The 21,764-nt window shown below is 40.9% G+C and overlaps 1 protein-coding gene across 4 annotated transcripts in view; it reads left to right on the top strand.

Annotated features, from left to right (window-relative positions):
- rnf180a (ring finger protein 180a) overlaps positions 1-19,948 on the top strand; it is a 146,810-nt gene extending 126,862 nt beyond the window's left edge. For all 4 annotated transcript variants that reach the window (XM_072570886.1, XM_072570896.1, XM_072570872.1 and 1 more), the window contains one exon: positions 16,247-19,948. In XM_072570886.1, the coding sequence (XP_072426987.1) occupies positions 16,247-16,440 (194 nt within the window). In that variant the 3' untranslated portion in view covers positions 16,441-19,948. The remainder of the gene's footprint in view (positions 1-16,246) is intronic.
- Positions 19,949-21,764: the final 1,816 nt, after the last annotated feature.

Raw genomic sequence — 21,764 nt, 5'->3', positions numbered from 1 at the left:
CAGAAATAGAGCGACAGTATGTTTGTACACACTCAGAAACTGGGCTCCAGGTCACTGATCAACTCCTTCTCCAAAGCATATTTGAAAATTCCCTTTGTTAAAGCAGCCGGAAAACTAAGGCTTTCTTCCCACCTGCTCCCGCAGCATAATAATTCTTATCATCAATTAAGATTAACAGTGAGATCTTGTGAAATGGAGACCATTTTCCATATCTTAGGAGCAGCTTCTTGATGAAAACAGACATGGTTGACAAAATGCATGACTGTCTGGAATTTGTCAGCTCAGCCTTCAGCCAGTTGAGGAAAGAGGTAGTTGAGAACCAGGATCTCAACCCCCAGAATAAGTTCATGGTTTTCCCAAGCAGCAGTAATCTCCTTGCTTGTATTTGATTCAGAACGTTGGACAACCAATAGCAGGCATCTCAAAGCACAGGAGAAATATCAAAAATGATGTTTTTGCAAGATCTTCCAAATCTTGTGGCAAGGTAGCTCAACAGTGCTGATGGGGTTAAAAATTTTGGTTAGAAATGTATTTTAGTAGACAGTAATGTCAGCAGAAAAGTGCAGAACAGAAGATTAGCAAATTTACTCTAGACAGGATAAGGAATGACAAGTACAGGGAGCGGATGATGGAAACAAGGAGACAGCCTAGACAGTATGATCAGCAAGATATTGGAAGCTTTGTGTTATGACACAGGGTAGACACCCTGTGCTAATTTAAACCTGCAATACAGAAATGATTTTCCCCATGCTGTAATCTGTTAAAATTAGAGGCAAAGAACTATCCCAAAAGTCACTTTTAAAGTAAGAATTAACAACTTTAATTTTTTTAAAGCCTAACAGAGAATAATTAACTAACATCTATTTACAACTCATTTATCTGAACCTATATTTTACCTTCCCCCTTACAATACTAGTCCTATAAAACCCCCAATTAAGATTTATAGAAAAGTTCAAATTTCAAAACCAGCCAGCTGTCGAATCTTCCTCTGCAGATTTGCTCTCCAGGCCGATGTCAATCTTTTTCTTATGAAACTCCTTCTCCAGACAGATACATTTCAGAGAGTTCTTACTAGCAGCCTATATCTCTTGGTCTTTTCGCAGTTCTCCAACTGTTCAATTTTTCCTGGTCAGATTGTCTCATTAGTGTTAATATTGTCAAAATACCAAATTCAAACTTGATTGGAGTTCAGTATCTTGAGGCATAATTTAAACTGATTGGCCAAATTTGCATTTGTTTTTTGTCACATAACAACCCAGTGACTGCTTGCTGCTGGACCAAATGTTACAATGTAAATTCTCGAACACTCTGTGTGCTTGCTAAGTCCTGCAACTCTCTTAAAGATATAATACATCTCTACACCTTCATAACACTTGCATGAATGAGGACAATGTCTTTGTACATGCACACAAGAAATTTGTAACTGATGCCAGCAACATCTACTTAGCATGTAGTATTGAGAGTATAAATTGACAAGGTTAGAATTGAATGATAGTATGTCCACCTGACCAATTTATAAGGAGTGAATTCTTGCAAATGTTTTAGAGTTCAGTCTTTGACAAGGCTAGCTCTCCAAGCATTTGTTTGAAAAATTAATCAAAGGCTGTCCTTGAGTCTCCTAGTTTTTCAGGTCATACCACAGCAATATTGTTACAGTTGGCAGGATCTCAGGCCACATCACCAGAACAAGCATTGCAGGGAGGCCAGTACTTTCTAACTTACCACCCATAGGTAGGGCACTGAGCCTCACCAAACCAACATGGGAGAGAGGGAATCTACAGGACTGAGGATAGGAGGTGCTGGTCAAGAATGCAGAACTGTGTTGGCAGGATAGAGACAGGAAACCAAAGATGCGCAGATAGGTTGAACCCCAAGAACCCTTAAACAGAACAAATTAGCCAAGCTTCACAGGTTCAGAAGCTAAGATCACACAGGGCAGGTGAAAGTCTGAAGGAACATCATAACAATGTGTTTGGGAGAGATGAATGTAGCAAAGAGCACTGTAGACACTGGGTACCACAGGGATCATGGAATAGCGTCAGAAATAGATTGTTAAGAAAATGGAAGATGGGCAGAACCCAGAGGAGAACCCCCAAGACTTACAAAATCTTCTGATAGGCCAAGAAAATGGAAAGCAGCCCACATGGTTGGCACAGCATCCACTCTCTCCAACACCAACACTCAGTAACAGCAGTGTGTACTCTTTCCAAGATACACTGCAGAAATTCACTAAAGATCCTTAGCACCTTCCAAACCCATGACTACTTCCATCTAGAAGGACAAGGGCAGTAGAAACTTGGGGACACCATCCAAGCCTTGCCATCCTGACTTCAAAATATATCATTCCTCCACAGTCGCTGGCTCAAAATCCTGGAATTCCCTCCCTAATGGCATTGTGTATGCACCTACAGCGCATGAACTGCAGAGGTTCAAGAAGGCAACTCATCACCACCTTATCAAGGGCAACAAGAGACAGGCAATAAATGATTGCTTTAATACAACCAGGGGTCATAGAGGAACCAGATTACATATCATAGAGCTGCTAGGAATAACAGGCTTTAAGAAGAGCTTGAAGAAAGGCCTGCTGGGGAAGAGCAAGTCCAGTCTTGGTAACACAACATAAATGAAATCCACCCCAGAGTAGAAATTTGGCCTTAAGTAGAAAGGATGCCTAGATTCATGGATTTGCAGGGTGTTCAAGGTCTATTTCACTACTGTTAAAATTTTGTGGAGGATTTTGCAATGACCATAACACCCATACAAGATCTAACTAAAGGGAGGAAGGCATCACAGGATGATGTAGTATGGGTGGGGGTTCAACATATATTATAGCAGGCACTCATGCACCAGCTCTGGGGCTACCTTATATGGAAAAACTGAACCATCTGATCTCAGTGAGCTTCCCCCACCTTACCCCAGTTCCAAATTTCCAGCTCAGCACCGCCCTCATGACCTGTCCCATCTGTCAATCTTCCTTTCCACCTATCAGCTCCACCCACCTCTCCAACCAATCACCTTTACCCCCACCTCCCATCCACCTATTGCACTCTCAGCTACCTTCTCTCCATCCCCACTCCCCTCCCATTTATCTCTCTACCCCCGAAGCTCCCAGCCTCTTCCTGATGAAGGGTTCTGGACCGAAACATTGATTTTCCTGCTTCTCCAATGCTGCCAGACCTGTTGTGCTTTTTCAGCAACACACACTCAAGTCTGATCTCCAGCATCTGTAGACCTCACTGTCTTCTGCTATTAGACTAGCTTTAATTCCAGATTTCTTAAAATTCAAGTTTCAACATCCACTATGGTGGGATTTGAAGCCCTGTATCCAGAACAATTGCCTGGAGTTCTGGATTACTCGTCCAGTGATGTTACCACTACATCATTGCTTCCCCTTTGGTATCGGACAAGTCGTGAATTGTGAAATAGGTTGACCAGGAATATCATGCTAAGACATACTAGAACACTTTCCTGAATCAAGGTATCATATTAAGTTTGCAATTTTTTTTGAGGTATAAGATGGATGGGTTGCACCTGAACCAGAACGGGACCAGGATCCTTGCAGGGAAGTTTGTTGATGCTGATCGGCAGGATTTAAACTAACTGGGCAGTGAGATCCAGAGAAAATGTTCAGCAGGTGAGGTTGAATAACCAAAATTAGAAGTGACAGTAAGTGAATCAAGAGGCTAAAGAAATTATAGGTCAGTTAAAGCACAAGGAATTTGGTAAGGCTGGAGGGCGCAGTGGTAGTCTGGCGCACTGACCTCTACACCGCTGAAGCCAAACGCCAACTCGAGGACACCTCTTCCTACTGCTCCCTCGACCATGACCCCAACCCCCCATCACCAAACCATCATCTCCCAGACCATACAGAACCTCATCACCTCAGGAGATCTCCCACCCACAGCTTCCAACCTCATAGTCCGGGAACCCCGCACTGCCCGGTTCTACCTCCTTCCCAAGATCCACAAGCCTGACCACCCTGGCCGACCCATTGTCTCAGCATGCTCCTGCCCCACTGAACTCATCTCTACCTACCTCAACACTGTCCTATACCCCCAGTCCAGGAACTCCCCACATACGTTCGAGACACCACCCACGCCCTCCACCTCCTCCAAAACTTCCGTTTCCCCGGCCCCCAACGCCTTATCTTCACCATGGATATCCAATCCCTCTACACCTCCATTCGCCATGACCAGGGCCTCCAAGCCCTCCGTTTTTTCCTCTCCAGACGTCCCCAATAGTACCCTTCCACCGACACTCTCATTCGTTTGGCCAAACTGGTCCTCACCCTTAACAATTTCTCCTTTGAATCCTCCCACTTCCTCCAGACCAAAGGCGTAGCCATGGGCACACGTATGGGCCCCAGCTATGCCTGTCTCTTTGTTGGCTATGTAGAACAGTTGATCTTCCGTAATTACACCGGCACCACTCCCCACCTCTTCCTCCGCTACATTGATGACTGCATTGGCGCCACCTCGTGCTCCCGCGAGGAGGTTGAGCAATTCATCAACTTCACCAACACATTCCACCCTGACCTTAAATTTACCTGGACTATCTCTGACACCTCGCTCCCCTTCCTGGACCTCTCCATCTCCATTAGTGACGACCGACTTGACACTGACATTTTTTACAAACCCACCGACTCCCATAGCTACCTGGATTACACCTCATCCCACGCTATCTCTTGCAAAAATGCCATCCCGTATTCCCAATTTCTCCGCCTCCGCCATATCTGCTCCCAGGAGGACCAGTTCCACCATAGGACACACCAGATGGCCTCCTTCTTTCGAGACCACAATTTCCCTTCCCACGTGGTTAAAGATGCCCTCCAACGCATCTCGTCCACATCCCGCACCTCCGCCCTCAGACCCCACCCCTCTAACCGTAACAAGGACAGAATGCCCCTGGTGCTCACCTTCCACCCTACAAACCTTCGCATCAACCAAATCATCCACCGACATTTCCGCCACCTCCAAAAAGACCCCACCACCAGGGATATATTTCCCTCCCCACCCCTTTCCGCCTTCCGCAAAGACCGTTCCCTCCATGACTACCTGGTCAGGTCCACACCCCCCCACAACCCATCCTCCCATTCTGGCACTTTCCCCTGCCACCGCAGGAACTGTAAAACCTATGCCCACACCTCCTCCCTCACCTCTATCCAAGGCCCTAAAGGAGCCTTCCACATCCATCAAAGTTTCACCTGCACATCCACCAATATCATTTATTGTATCCGTTGCTCCCGATGTGGTCTCCTCTACATTGGGGAGACTGGGCGCCTCTAAGCAGAGCGCTTTAGGGAACATCTCCGAGACACCCGCACCAATCAACCAAACTGCCTCGTGGCCCAACATTTCAACTCCCCCTCCCACTCTGCCGAGGACATGGAGGTCCTGGGCCTCCTTCACCGCCGCTCCCTCACCACCAGACGCCTGGAGGAAGAATGCATCATCTTCCGCCTCGGAACACTTCAACCCCAGGGCTACAATGTGGACTTCAACAGCTTCCTCATTTCCCCTTCCCCCACCTCATCCTAGTTTCAAACTTCCAGCTCAGTAACTGTCTCCTTGACTTGTCTGGACTTGTCCTACCTGCCTATCTTCTTTTCCACCTATCCACTCCACCCTCTCCTCCTTGACCTATCACCTTCATCCCCTCCCCCACTCACCCATTGTACTCTATGCTCCTCTCTCCCCACCCCCACCCTCCTCTTGCTTATCTCTCCATGCTTCAGGCTCACTGCCTTTATTCCTGATGAAGGGCTTTTGCCCGAAACGTCGATTTCGCTGCTCGTTGGATGCTGCCTGAACTACTGTGCTCTTCCAGCACCACTAATCCAGTGGATGGTATTTATTTTAATGCAAGGCAGATGAGTTGAGGACATAAATTAAAACTTGGGGTTTAATTTAATTATTTCACTGAGACATGGTTGAGAGAGTGGCAAGATTGTTCTAGGATATTGGATCTTCAGGCGAGACAAAAGAGGTAAAAGAGGAGGGGGTATCAAAGTATAAATCAGGGAATCAATTATGTAAGGAGGGATGACATCTTGGAAGGTTCTTCACAATTGATGCCATCTTGGTAGAATTAAAAACCAAAAAGGAGCAGCACATTGCTGCATGTATTATAGGCCCCCTCACAGTTAGAGAAATAGAAGATCAGATATGGAGGCAAATTTCAGACAAGTGTGAAAGTAATAGTGAAATCATAGAAGGAGATTTCAACTTCCCCAGTATTAGCTACGATAATCATAATATAGAAGATATAGAGGGACCAGAATTCTTAAAATGCATTCAGGAGAGCTTTTTAAACCATTGCATAGAAGGCCCTCAAGATGGTCCTGGACTTAACTTCAGGTAATGAAATCGGGCATGTGGTTGAAGTATCAGGAGAGAGCATTTTGCAGACCGTGAAACTAGCCCTGTTAGATTTCAGTTTGTTATGGAAAAGGACAATGATAAGCCTGAAATTAAAGTAGTTCCCTGGGAAGCACTGAAGATCAGATTGCTGTGCACATCCATTGGGATAGGTAGATGAAGTGGTTAAGAAGGCGTATGGGATAATTGCTTTTATTAGCCAAGGCTTAGTGTTTAAGATCAGGGAGGTTATGTTGGAGCTAAACTACAGTGAGAGTATTGTGCACAGTTCTATAATTCAAAGTATAAGTGAGATATGATTGCACTGGAGAGGATGCAGAGCAAATTTCATAGAATCCCTACAGTGTGGAAACAGGCCCATTGGCCCGACATGTCCACAATGACCCTCCGAAGAGTGACCCTCAGAAGAGTAACCCACCCAGGCCCATTCCCCTACCCTATTACTCTACATTTCCACTGACTGATGCATCAAACCTACACATCCCTGAACACTATGGGCAATTTAGCATGGCCAATTCACCCAACCTGCACATCTTTGGAATGTGGGAGGAAACCAGAGCACCCAGAAGAAACCCACGCAAACATGGGGAGAATGTGCAAACTCCACATAGACAGTCGCCTGAGGCTAGAATCGAACCCGTTCACCGTGCCATCCATGATGTTTACCAGAATGTTGCCTGGGCTGAAGAGTTTGGGTTAGGAAGAGAGATTGGTTAGCTTGGGTTTGTTTTCCTTAAAGCAACAGAGGCAGAGGGGGGTATAATTGAGATGGATAAAATTATGAGGGGCACAGATCAGGTAGACAGGAAGAAACCTTTCCCTTGATGAAGGGAAAAATGACCAGGATGCATAGATTTAAGGTAAGACGCAAGAAGTTTAGAGAAGATGTGAAGATACGTGTTTTTAACCCAAAGGGTGGTGGGAATCTGAAACTCACTACCAAAACAGTGGTAGAGGCAGAAATCCTCATGACATTTAGGAAGTGTTTAGATGTACCCTTGAGATGCCAAGACGTACAAGGCTATGGGCCAAATGCTGAAAATAGGATTCGAGTATTGCTTAGAACCTATGTAGGTTTGATGAACTGAAGAGCCTTTATCTGTGCTGTGGGTGTCTACCATCTGAGGTATACTGTTCCCAGTTTCCTCAGGCGATGAGAAACCATTTTAAAACTGTTTGTCACCTCCTACCAACCATTGAAATCAATGAAATGCTCATTTTATGCCTTCATATAATCTTCTATTCACTTGAAGGACATGGCATTGCTGACTATGGCAGCATTTATTACATATCTATGGTGGCCCATGAGAAAATGATCGTGAACTACCTTGTGAACTGTAGTCTATGTGCTGTAGGTAGATCCACAATGATGTTATGGAGGGAGTTCCAAGATTTTGACCCAGTGACAGTGATAAATTTCCAAGTCAGGATGTTGAGTGACCCGGTGGGTAAAATTTCAGGTGGTGGTGTTCCAATGTACTTGCTGCCCTTGTCTTCTAGTTGGAAGTAGTTAGGTGTTTGGAAGATGCTATCTATGGAACATTGATGAATTTCTGCAGTGCATCTTGTGGATAGTATACACTACTACCGTTAAATGTCAGTGATGGAGTTACTGCATATTTGTGGATGTAACGTCAATCAAGCGGGCTCCTTTATCCTGGATGGTGTCAAGCTTCTTGAGTGTTGTTGGCGATGCACTCATCCTGGCAAATGGGGAGTATTCCATCACACTCCTGACATAGTGGCCTTGTCATAGTGGACAGTCTTTACTTTCCTTTGATATTGATCTCTCATTTCCACCATACATTCTTAACCATTTCAAAGGTTGAGATTCTACTGATTCTCAAAGTTGCCAATAAGTATTATCTTGCCTGTGACAGAAGTGGCCACAATCCTTTATTTATTCAAGAGAATTCTAAGTAGCTGCCAGTGAAACAGTTCCTTGTTTCCCTCTTTCCTTACAAATTAGGCTAATTTTCTGCCTCAAGGTAGTGTCTGAATTTTTATTTCAATAAATTGACGTCACAATATTCAGTGATAAAACCCATCATATGCTGCAAGTTTGAGCTTCTCTGCATATCTAACTTTAAGCTATTTCAAATTCCCTATGTTACACATGAGTGCGAAGAACAGATGCCCCTCTCCAATTTTTAAATTATGTACAAAGTCGTCTCCTCTTTCCTGCAGCAAGGTTTCACAGGTCATGTGTTCATTTGTACTTAATTTAAGAAATATTCTCTGTGTGTGTGCACACATATATAATGTGTTAAGCTGTGCTTGTTTTTCTACCTTAAGGGATATCTTACATGACAACTGTACCTAAAGCAATAGGATGTTTCTAATTTTAGTGACTGCCCAAAAAGAGGTCCCTCAGCATTATATAATAGTGACATTTCTGGCTGTTAAGTTAGCTACAGAATATTCTTTATATTGCCACATGCAATTTGCATATCCTTAACTGTTTGTCCAAAGACATAGGAGTAGAATTGTCACTGGACTTGGTTGCTTTTTCTTCAACTTAATTTGCTCAAAAGCTCACTTCCGTAGCTGGAGTATTGTGCACAGCTTCAGTCTCCTTATCTGAGGAAAGATACGTAAATAGTTCTGGCGATGGACAGAGTGCAACAAATGTTTACCAGACTGATTCCCGGGATGGCAGGACTGACGTATAAAGTGTGACTGGATCAGTTAGGACTATGTTCTCTGGAGAATAAAAGAATGAGGAGAGATGTCATAGAAACCTATAAACTGGACATAGTAAACACAGAAAGGATATTCATGAGTGCAGAACCAGGGGTCACATTCTAAGGGTATGGGTTAGGCCATTTAGTACTAAACATGGAGAGCCTATCAAATTCTCTGTCACAGAAAGCAGTTAAGGCCAAAACATTAAATGTTTTTCATAAGGATTAGATATAATTCTTAGGGTTGAAGGGATCACAGGGTATGGGGAGAAAGTGGGAATGGATTACCGAGTTGGATGATCAGCCATAATCATATTGAATGACGGAGCAGGCTGGAAGAGCTGAATGGCCTACCCCTGCTCTTACATTCTTTATGTTTATGAAGACTGTTAAAACATTTTGTTTTAGACAGAAAGGCATTAATGGGCACCTTTTCAAAGATTTTAGGTATGAAAAATGTATTTAATTAACTTAGAAACTGACTATCCTCCATCTTAAAACTGATTGTTGCTTTTGTATGGTATTTTAAACTTATTGTCAGCTCTTTAAAATTAGTTTAGTCATAGATGGTGTATTAGAATGTTTTTAGTAATAATGCTTTTTTTGTGATAAACTCATTTTCAGCTAAATGAATGAAATAGCTCTAGGTTATTTCTCTTAAATATATATATCAAAAAATGCTTTTCAACATGACAAAAAAGCTAAGATCTAAAGTGGTACTCGATTATGCAAACGAAATGCAAAGGTTGCCCAATTTACCTGGTTTTCAGACCCAGGTTGATAGAAAGCATGAACCAGGCTTCTGGACTTATCAAGAATTATTATTTATTTCAAGTAATTCAACTCAAACTACAGTTAAACAGTTATGAACCATCGGTATATAACTCTACTAATTCCTTCTACTTGTTGCCTCCACCTGTTTGCAGGTGGCACAGTTCGCTGTTCACTGAGAAAAAGTAACTAACTTACTGACTAAAAGTCATGGTTTACAGCAACTGCTGAGTAAAAAGTGAACTGGTATCCTTCAAGCTTAAAATGGCTTTTCTGCAGGGAACAGGCTGGTAGTAGTCTGAATAGTTTCTCTGTATCTTATTCATTGTAACACGATATTCAGCTGCCCGACAACTGATAATACAATTCTTGGCAAGCAGAAAACCTTTGTCATTGGTAACTGGCCATTAGTTCACAAACCAATCCACTACTTGTTGCCAACCAAAGCTCAATTTTCTCTAACTCTTCAGCTCCACTTCATCTACAGCCACTGTTATAACCCAGAGTTGTACAAACAGTGTTCACAACACACTTCAAGTTACTTGCTTTCAAACCATGAAGCAACCCTTGGTTTTAAAACTGCTCTTTTCTCATTTCAGTCCACAGTTTTTAAAAAAATCCAATCTTGGGGCTTATTATTGGTCAGAAACTTACGAGGACTAGCTATATAAGTACTTTGATTGCAATGGCAGGTTGTACGTAGAGAATTCTTCCATGAGCAAATGACCTAACTCCTTTTAATGACAGATACAAGTCGAATGTGCTAGAATACTTACCTGAATGAATACCACTCTAGTAACACCTCAGAAGCTTCATAGCAGCTATTGTCATCTTGTCCCCCACCTCATACATTTATAGACTTCATCAGAGATACACATTGCAATAGTGTGTGCCATCTACAAACTACACAACAATAGCTTGTTAAGTAGCTACTTCCAAAAACAGAAGTAGTTATGGGGAAGAATTCATTGTGTATTCAGGACAGTTTCTGAGAACAATATGCTATGGATCCAACCAGAGAACAGGTATTTAGAATCTGGTACAGTGTCATTAAGAAGGTTTAATAAATGATCTCTGAGTAAAAGATCCAGTAGGGAACAGTGACCATAACATTTAATATTCACTTGGAGAGAGAGAAAATGGATCAGAAACAATTATGCTAAACATAATATGTAATGATAATGAAATGACAACAGAACTGGTTTGAGTAGACTGGAACTAACCCTAACCTTATCGATTGGCCTTTTCCTGTTACTATTTTCTGTAATTCTGTGTTGAATATAATTTAAATGGAGAATGATTGTATGCAGCTACATTGCAGAGGGATTTGGGAGTCCTCACAGCATATGAACAAAGAGCAAGAGTAGGCCATTCAGTCCATCATGTTTACATTGCCAATCAATAAAATCATGACTAAAGACCTAGTTTTAAATTCAACTGTGTATTCCTGCATATCTCTAATAAACGTTCATCCTCTTGCTAATCAACAATCTATCTAACTCTGTCTTTAAAATATTTGAAGATTCTTTATCCACTGCCTTTTAAGGAAGGGAATTCCAAGGATTCTCAACCCGCGAAGAGAAAAAGTTTCCTCATTTCTATTTTAAATGAGCAATCCCTATTTTTAAACTATGACATCTAGTTCTGGATTTTCCCTCAAGAGGAAACATCATTTCAACATACAGGATCTTGTATGTTTCAATTCAGTGACTTCTGACTCTTCTAAACTCAAGAGGATAATAGGCCTAATGTGTCTAGCCTTTCCTGAGGATGGGTATTGGTCTAGTAAACCTTTTCTGAACTGTTTCCAATGCTTTAAGATCCTTCCATAAATACCATGACCAGTACTATACACAGTACTCCAGATGGGGTCTCACTAATACTCTGTATAACTAAAGCATAACCTCACTACTCTTGCATTCAATTCCCCTCAAAATAAAACACAACATTCTATAACTCTCCTGATTAATACCTGTACTTACACACTGAGCTACTGCAGTTATGCATGTGGACACCCAGCTTGTGAAATAGGGATGCAAGCTAGTGTACCTGTTCAGCAAATAATAGGGAAGGCAAATAGAATGTTGGTCATTCTATTTAAAGAGGAATAGTGTAAAAAATGGGGACATCCTGCTAAAATTACACAGGGCACTAGTTAGACCACAGCTGAAATACTGTGAATTATTTTAGTTCCCTTGTCTAATGAAAGAAATATTGGCTTTGGAGGCAGTCCAGAGAAGGTTCACTAGATTGATACCAAATATGGAGGAGCTGTCTTGTGAGGAGAGATCGAGTAGGTTGGGCCTGTACCCGTAGAGCTCAGAAGTATGACAGGCAACCTAACTGAAACATACAGAATTCTTAGGGTAGATGCAGAGAGTTTTTATTACCCTTGTAGGAGAGTGTATGATCAGAGGGCATTAGCTTAGAGTAGGGAATCACCCAATTAGTAATGAGATGAGGAATTTACTGTCTCAGAGGGTAGTGAATCTGTGAACTTCTTTACAATAGAGAGTTGAAGTATATCCAAGGCTGAGATAGACAGATTTTTGATCAGTAAGAATCAAGGGTTATTTGCTAAAAACAAGAATGTAGAATTCATAGTTCAGAAAGGGTTTATCTCCTCCATGACCCGCACCTCCGCCCTTCAACCCCACCCCTCCAACCGCAACTAGGATAGAATGCCCCCTGGTCATCACCTTTGACCCCACCAACCTCTGGATACAACACATCATCCTCTGCCAGTTCCACCAGCTACAGTCAGACCCCACCACCAAAGATATTTTTCCCTCCCAACCCCTATCAGCATTCCGCAGACACCATTCCCTGTGCAATGCCCTTCGTTAGGTCCATGTCTCCCACCAACCCAACCTCCACTCCCAGTACCTTCCATTGCCACCGCAAGAGGTGTAAAAGCTGTGCCCACACCTCTCCCCTCACTTCCATCCAAGGCCCCAAAGGATTCTTCCACATCGGCAGAGATTTTCCTGCACATCCAAACACCTTATCTACTGTGTCCGTAGCTCTCAATGTGGCCTCTTCTGTATTGGGGAGACAAGACGCCAACTCATGGAAGGTTTCAAAGTACCCCTCTGGGGGACACACACACCAAACAGCCACGGCACTCTGTGGCTGGCCACTTCAACTCCCCCACCCACTCCCTCAAGGACATGCAAGTCCTGGGCCACCTCCACTGCCAAGTCCTAGCTATCCGATGCCTGGAGGAAGAACACCTTATTTTGGGACCCTCCAATCACATGGCATCAGCATCGATTTCACCAGTTTCCTCATCTCCCCTCCCCCCACCTCATTCCCAGATCCAACCCTCCATCTCAGCAACACCTTCTTGAATTGTCCCATTGTCTATTTTCCTTCCCACCCATCTGCTCCACCCTCCGCTCTGACCTATCATCATTACCCCCTCACCTGCATTCACCTATCGCCTTCACCACTACCTTTCCCTCAGCCCCACCTGTTCTCCTATTTAGCCCTCAGCCCCTGTTTATTCCCCTCCCACATTCCTGATGAAGGGTTTATTCCAGAAACGTCGACTCTCCTGCTTCTCTGAGGTTGCCTGACCTGCTGTGCTTTTCCGATGTCACACCATTTGACTCTGATTTCCAGCATCTGTAGCCCTCACTTTCTCCTAGGGTTCAGATGAGCCACGATATGAATGTCAGAGCAGACCTGATGGACTTGAATGGCCTGCTTCTGCTCCTACATTTTCTGCCTTAGGTAGCTCAGCAGCAGCTTCACGTAGATAATTAGGAATCGGCAATTAATTCTTGCCTTCATATCCAGTGAATGAAAGATAAGTAACATATATAATTTAAAATATGCACATTAGAAATGTATATTTAAAATTTTGGCTTTTTTTTTGAGCAGTTGGAATATTTACTGTCCTTGTGCAGACTCCAGAAACTGCTTTCAGTTTCAGGAAAATAATGATGGCAAATGCCAACCCACTGTCATTCCTACAATAAACGCCAGGACTTCAGAAATTAAGAATCTCAATAGATGAAGTAATATCACCAACTTTTGATCAGACTTTAGACAGACTTGTGAAATGATGCTCTTGAGTAAGAAATGTGTTTTACTGATATCAATTTATATCTCTTTTTTAATCATTAATACTGTGCGTCCTCAAATAGCTTTAGAGAAACAGATTTGTGATGTATTTGAGAACCCCATGTCCCAACAAAATGAAAAATGCTACCTTACTTAAAATAAGTTTTTTTTTGTGATTTATAGTAAAACAACTTTATTAATGAGTCAGAACAGCAACATAAAAATGCCATTAATAAATGTCTGAAAAGACATTTATAAAATGGGGCAGCACGGTAGCTCAGTGGTTAGCACAGAACCAGGGACCTGGGTTCGATTCCCACCGCAGGCGACTGTCTGTGTGGAGTTTGCACATTCTCCCCATATCTGCGTGAGTTTCCTCTGGGTACTCTGGTTTCTTCCCACAATCCAAACATGTGCAGGTCAGGTGAATTGGCCATGCTAAATTGCCCAAAGTGTTAGGTGCATTAGTCAGGGCTAAATATAGTGTAGGGGAATGGGTCTGGGTAGGTTAGTCTTCGGAGGGTTAGTGTGGACTTATTGGGCCGAAAGGTCTGTTTCCATACTGTGAGGAATCTAATCTAATTTAAAATAGCAATAGACGATTAAGTAAGAACTTGGACAATCTTGAACATGATTCCATCTTTGCCGCATATGAAATGTTGACGAATGCAATTTATGCTGAACTATTGATATGCTCAATTATTTATGCTCAATTATTGATATTTAATTTAATTGAATTTAATTGAATATGAAATTAATATAGATATATAAAAATATACGTGTATCACTGGAAATTCGGACTTCTAATTGTTTCTGAATTTGTTTTGAGTGCTGAGTAAAATTTTCATTATAAGTAGTTTTTAAATGTAGACTGTCATTGTAGATCATTTGATACTGATCAAAGAAGCGAATATGAGAATGTATACTATGAATGAGCTCTGTTCATAAAAAAAGGTAAAAAGTGTCATAAAAATAACTTTTTGGCATTGGTGTTACAGAACTTAATGCACTTACATTATTAAAGTCACCTTTTACTTCTTGTTTGCTTCTTCGAAAGATCACTAATGCTTTGTTTACCAAATATTTGCATTTCTTGTGCAGTATAACATGCCAATTTTAACATCAATGCTTATCCTTGAATCTATATGTGATAAAATTCAAAACTAGCAAAAAAAACTAAATGAACAGATAATTCACTGTGATTATGGTTCCATTGAAGACATCTTTTATTTTAATTTAAGAAGCTAAAATGAAAGTTTTTTTCTTGTTCTGTGTAATAAAGCATGGGGTAGGGGAAATGTTATACTCTACACATTCATTTTCAATCAGAATTGATTTTGGATTTTTTTTTGTGATTGGCTGCATCTAATGATCAATAATATAAGACAGGTCCACATTTAAATGTAAAAGATGTTTAGTTGTCTCTGTGGGCAATGGAGCAATGGTAGATTTGAACAGTAGGCTTGCCCCAGCCATCTGCTTTCACTATCATTGGAAATAATACCTGTTTACACATAACTCAGCTCTGTGCAGCTTTTGACAGAAATGTTTATGATTATGTATTTGTGGCGTCCCAACTTTAGAAAGAATCCCTTCACAATGTGACTGGCTAAAAATACCTTATAGCATAGACATTTTAGAAACCACAAAAGTGTTGATCAAGAGGAAGAAATAAAAGTGCTTCAACTACAACCCAATAAGGCAAGACTTGAACCCAAGAGAAACATCAGCGCCATAGCCAGAATTTGGGAATATGATCAAATGAAGCCTGAATTGCTTGGTCATTCACATCAAGATTATTTCCACTCCATTTTAAATTAGTTTCTTCTTCAGTCATGGATTATTATTATTAATGGCATGACCGATATTTAATGAACTTGAGAAACTTCAGCTGCATTTTTAAACAACCACAATCATATTGCAAAGATACTATCACAGGTGAGGAATTCCAGGACTTTGACTCAAAGGTGATGAAGGAAGAGCAATATATTTCCCAGTCAGTGGTGTGCGGCTTGGATAAGAACTTAGATTCTTCAGAATTCTATATGAAAGCAACTGTCAACATTGAAATGATAAAATTAATCAGAAGTCTTAATGTTGCTTGGAGCTGTACTCAGATGTCAGAAATTCAACTGGTCTCCAACCATATTGCACCTCTAGTTATTTGAGTTACAATTTGAAAATTCATATGAAGTGAATTAAAAGACAGAAGTTCCTCTATCTTTGTAGCACTGCACTTTATGGCCTACACTGTTCATCTGTAATTTTTAGTGATTCTGTAGCAGATATATTCTGCTGTTGGTGACTAATGAGCCATATGCCATTAATTGTTGTGTATCATTGCAGGTGTTGGAAGACATTCAGATGCTGTCACAAGAAGACAGTTCCCTCATGGTGCCTACAGACTAGATTTTGAAGATGACAATCGTGGCTGGAGATTTGATATGGACATGGTTATCATTTATATCTATTCTGTCAATTGGGTCATTGGATTCATAATTTTTTGCTTTCTCTGCTACTTTTTCTTTCCATCTTTTTAAATTGGTGTACGCGAGGATTGAGAAAAAAGTCAAATCACATAATGCTGATCAGTAGCAAGTTTTCATTGAACAAGTTTTCTTAAGTATTGCACATTTTCAGTTGAAGACCCCTGGGGACATGATAAGGGTAAATATATTTGAAGACATAAATTTGCAATGTTCTTTCTAGTTGCAATTATCTTCTGCGTTATTAACCAAGACTGTTGAAATCCAAACTGCCATTAGTGGAGTCTGCAGAGTGCAGTTAATACAATTTACCCTAGGTTCAATTGCCATAAAAAATTAAACTCGATTTGTACTTAGTTCAAAAATTTGAATGTAACCAACTCAAAGTACAATTAATTTATTCCATAAAAATAACTTTTGGCATTTATTTCCTCTGCCAAGAAGCTATTGACTAAAGATTAATACTGCAAGTAACTGGAGGTACTGGAGAATACATTCTGTTAAAAACTAGATTTGTATTCCAGGATTTAGACAAGTCACTTTCATTTGTTTAAGCTCATTTTTCAAATGCAAACTTGAACAGAATGTTAACAATACATTAGATACCCAGAAGCAAAAATATCAGTGCATTGAAACAAGTTTAAAATAATTTCTCGCTTAATCTTTCCTTGTTCCTAATTTTATTTAAAATTGCTACCTTAAATTAAACATTATCACTTCCATTTAAATAAAGGTTAGTAAGATAATGGTGAATAATTTTTTTTAGTAATGGTAACTGATAGAAATATTAAAATCACACTTGTTTTAACTTAATAATTAGTGTTTGCTAGTGTGGTGTAATTTGATCAGAAAGAAGATCTTTATTATCGTACTTGACTCACATAAATGCTAGATAACACTTCTTTACTTCCTTTTGATTTTTCCAGTAACTATAATTATTAAGAGGTCAATGATGGATCCTTGACAATTGATGAAAACATTGTCTCCACTATTCCAACTTTATACCATTTGTAGCAATGGAATCTATGAGATCAATTTTTATGAAGGCCAGACATGGGATCAATAGTCATGCCCAGGGAGACTGATGAGAAACCGGAGTGCTGTTATAATTGGGTGTCATTTGAATCAGATCTAATAGCTACCAACAATCATTGATAGGTGACTTGCCTGTCTGATGAGTGGGAAATCATTTTGGATTACAATACAATTTAATGAGGCTACACACTTCAAGTTCTCCTACAAAATTATCACTACTGATTCTACTGCCACGAATGAGATGAAGTAACTATACTTGTAGATTCTTTTCTAACCCATTACTGCTATGTTCCTCTGCTATATAATGGATAAATGACACCCTATGCCAACAATTACTAAGAAAAATTACAAGGGATAGGCCATGATTAAAAATTGTCTTAAAAAGAGAAAATGTGCTCTTGCTATTGAAAACATTTACTGTACTTATCTGACAAGTGGAAAAGTTGGAGTCAGAGGCCGTGTGCCAGAAATGTTGTCCAGTAATTTTATAAGAAGACTCCACTGGAGGAAAAGCAGTGAAGTGTTTGAGCCTCACTGGACCTTCAAGAAAAGATGTAAATGCAGGGAGGGACTCTCTGCCTAATAGTTTTGAGTAGTATATTCGATATTTGCCATGTCATGATTCCAATAGAAATGACCTCATGGTCTTCTTGCTTTGTATGCTCATTGGTTTTACAAGTTGTTGACACATTTCTTTCATTTCTTCTTGCTGACTTTGTCTTTTTTGTTATTGTGTTTTGCCTTTTTTTTTGAATTGTAAGACTTTTACTGGTTTGCAACGATACCTTTTGGTAAAATGGGCCTTCCGTTTAGATTTCCCTTTGCTGTCAGCAAATCGAGAAAGGAGTTTCAGGAGAATGATTAAAGCAGGGATACCTGAGATGGGTACATCAACCAGTATTATCAAGTACATGTGGAGACAGTAGCACAGTGGTAATCTTACTACATTAGTAACCCAGAGGCTCAGGCTAATGCTTATGAGGCATTATTCATTTCTCACCATGGCAGCTACTGAGATTTAAATTCAATTAATAAAAACATTAAATTTAAAATTGCTATCAGTAATGATGACTATGAAAATATAATCGATTTTTGTAAAAAACCATCTGGCTCACTAATGTCAGTTATGGGGGGAAATGTGCCACACGATTCCAGATCCACAGAACTGTCCTCAAAGCCCAGCAAGCCATTCCATTCAAGAGCAGTTGGAGTAGGATATAATACCAATCTTTCCCACAATGGGATTGTGTAATTTAGGTAGCATCTTATACAAACTAATTTTGAGATATTAAAAGTTGAAAGAAGCATATGCATAGAGACAGATATGCACAATCCACATATGAAATATGAACAGGAGTAGATCATTTGGCCCCTCAAGCCTGCTGAGCTATTCAATAGGATCATGACTGATCTGACATTCCTCATGTCCACTTTTCTATGTCTTCCCCATAACCATTTACCCCAACTAATCAAGAAACTATCTATTTCAGCCTTAAGTATGTACAAGGACTGTGTCACCACAGCTCTCTGTGGCAAGGAATGCTAAAAACACTCAACCTTCTGACAGAATAAATTCCTCCTCATCCCAGCCTTAAATTGGCACCCATTAATTCTGAGAATATGCCCTCTGGTCCTAGACTGTCCCATGTGGGGTAACATCCTGTCAGCATTAACTCTGTCAAGCCCCTTATGAATCCTGTATGTTATAAAATATGGCTCTGGATTACGTTTCCTTGCACTTAATTTCTGCCTACTACTTCAATACTGCTAGTTAACTGGTTCAAAGATATAACAATAATTTGGATATTATACCAATAGATAAGAGTTTCTTAATTCACCTTCTTGAAGTTTGAGAAGTTAAATTAACTTTTTGTTATTTATTCCTCGTGGGATGAGATTTATTTCCCATCATTTACTGCCACAGAGAAGGTAGTGATGAGCTGCCTTATTGAACTGGTAGAATCCATGGAGTGAGAGAACACCCATAGTGCTTTTAGAAACTCGTGGCATTCGTAGCCTCTGACCTTCTGTTGTAGCCAAGATATTTATATGGTTTGACAAGTTCAGTTTGTGTTCACTGGTAGTGGGGGATTCAGTGAGAATAATGCCATTAAAGATCATGGAAGATGGTTAGATTCCATCTTCTTGTAGTTGGCCATTGCCTGGAAATTGTGTGGCGCAAATGTTACTTGCCATTTTACAGCCCAAGGCTGGATGTTGTCCAGCTGTTGTGACATGTGGACCTGGACTGCTTCAGAGTCTGAGAAAATGTGAGTGGTACTGAGTATTGTGTATTCATTAGTGAAGATCTAACTTCTGATCTTACGACGGAAGAAAGGCCTGGGACACTACCTTGAAGAACTCCTGCAGAGATATTCGGAGACTGAGATGTTTGATGTCCACCAAGTATAGCTATTTTCCTTTGTAATAGGTATGGCTCCAACCAGACAGTTTTCCATCTCATTAACTCCAGTTTTTCTCAGTTGCTTGATGTAAAGCTCATTAAAATACTGCCTCTTGATGTTAAGGGTAGTCAGTCTGAGTTCCCCTTTTTTGTTCATGTTTAGACAAAGGCTGGGATATGGTCTGGTAATGTGGTCTTGCCAGAACATCAGTGGGAAAGTTATTTCTGAGTGTTACTTTAGCTCTGCCAAAAATTCCTTTCATCACTTTAATGACTTGGTACATTCATAGGGAGGAAAATGGCCAGCTGGGATTTGTCCTGATTGTTGTACATGGGACATATATGGGCAATTGTCCACATTAGAACATAGAACATATCTGGGCAATTGTCCACATTAGAACAGTACAGCACAGAACAGGCCCTTCAGCCCACGATGTTGTGCTGACCACTGATCCTCATGTATTTTTGTGGCTATATACCCTCAAATTTTTGTGGCTATATGCATGTCCAGTAGTCTCTTAAATGTCCCCAATGACCTTGCTTCCACAACTGTGCTGGCAACGCATTCCATGCTCTCACAACTCTGTGTAAAGAACCCGCCTCTGACATCCCCTCTATACTTTCCTCCAACCAGCTTAAAACTATGACCCCTCGTGTTAGTCATTTCTGCCCTGGGAAATAGTCTCTGGCTATTGACTCCATCTATGCCTCTCGTCTTACCTCCACTGCTGCTCGCACTCAAAATGCCCGTTGGCGTCAAAGGGTGAAAATTTATACTCACTGCTTTCCTTCCTGGTTGCCCCTTTGGTCCTTGTCACTTCCTCCGCTGCTCCCGCTCCTTCTGTGAAAGGGAAAACACCGCTGTCCGCTACCGCTAAATAATTTTTAAAAAACTGCCTTACCTTAGCTGCAGTCTTTCGGGTTTGTCTTACCTCCGCTGCTGCTCACACTCAAATAGCCGTTGGCGTCGAAGGGTGAGAATTTATACTCACTGCTTTCCTTCCCGGCTGCCCCTCTGGTCCTCGTCACATTGTTGGGTAGTTTCCAGTGTTGTAGATGTACTGGACCAGCAACAACACGTCTTCAGCATGATTGTGGGAAGATTGTCAGAATCCATAACTTTTGTTGTAACCAGTGCCTTCAGAGATTTCTTGATATCATGTGAACTGAATTAGTAGTTCAAGACTGACATACATAACACTGGGGATCTCAAAATGAGGCCATTGGGCACAATTCAGTCATCAGCAATTTTCTGCCATTTTACAGCAGAATCTTCAACATGCAGTTCAGCCTTAGCAGTCCCCAATGTTCCCATCAGAACCCTACCCAACACCCTAGATGGCGAACATGACCACCGTGGGCACAAAGGATAAATAAAAAGATCACAGTCCAAATTTTCTAATTTGGCCAGCATCATATCAGTGCAGAACAGAAGTGTGCATGCAAGTGCATCTAAAGCTTATCGACAATGCTTTAAAGATTCCTCCTCAGAAGTTTGAAGGGTTACTAGTTAAGTGTATATAAAAATGTAATATTCAGTTTGATCCATGTATAGATAATGTTTTTTTAGGTCTTTTAATATATGGTCTAACTCTTCACTGGGTCACTAGACCCGAAATGTTAACTCTGCTTTCCAAATGCTGCCAGATCTGCTGATTTTTTTCCAGCAAGGTTTGATTTTTTTTATATAAACTAGAATATAATGCTGGCACGAGAGGCACAATGACTTAACCCTTCTCCAATGTTCCTAGCTTTCCCTTCTTTTCACATTATTGCTTTCCTTTGTTTCACCATTGGCATTAAGTGCTGGTGTTATCTGCTTTACTTAATCTTCCTTGTTCATATTCCCCATTTTTAATTCAGATCATTTTAAAGCCAATGTCAAGCCACTTTTCAGGCAAGTTTCAGGGCATCTGCTGAAGAGGAACTTGCCATCAGA

Source organism: Chiloscyllium punctatum, chromosome 1 (genome assembly GCF_047496795.1).
Source record: "Chiloscyllium punctatum isolate Juve2018m chromosome 1, sChiPun1.3, whole genome shotgun sequence".
Lineage (NCBI taxonomy): Eukaryota > Metazoa > Chordata > Chondrichthyes > Orectolobiformes > Hemiscylliidae > Chiloscyllium > Chiloscyllium punctatum.
The sequence above is the reverse complement of the archived record's forward strand: the minus strand, read 5'-3'. Positions and strand labels throughout refer to the sequence as shown.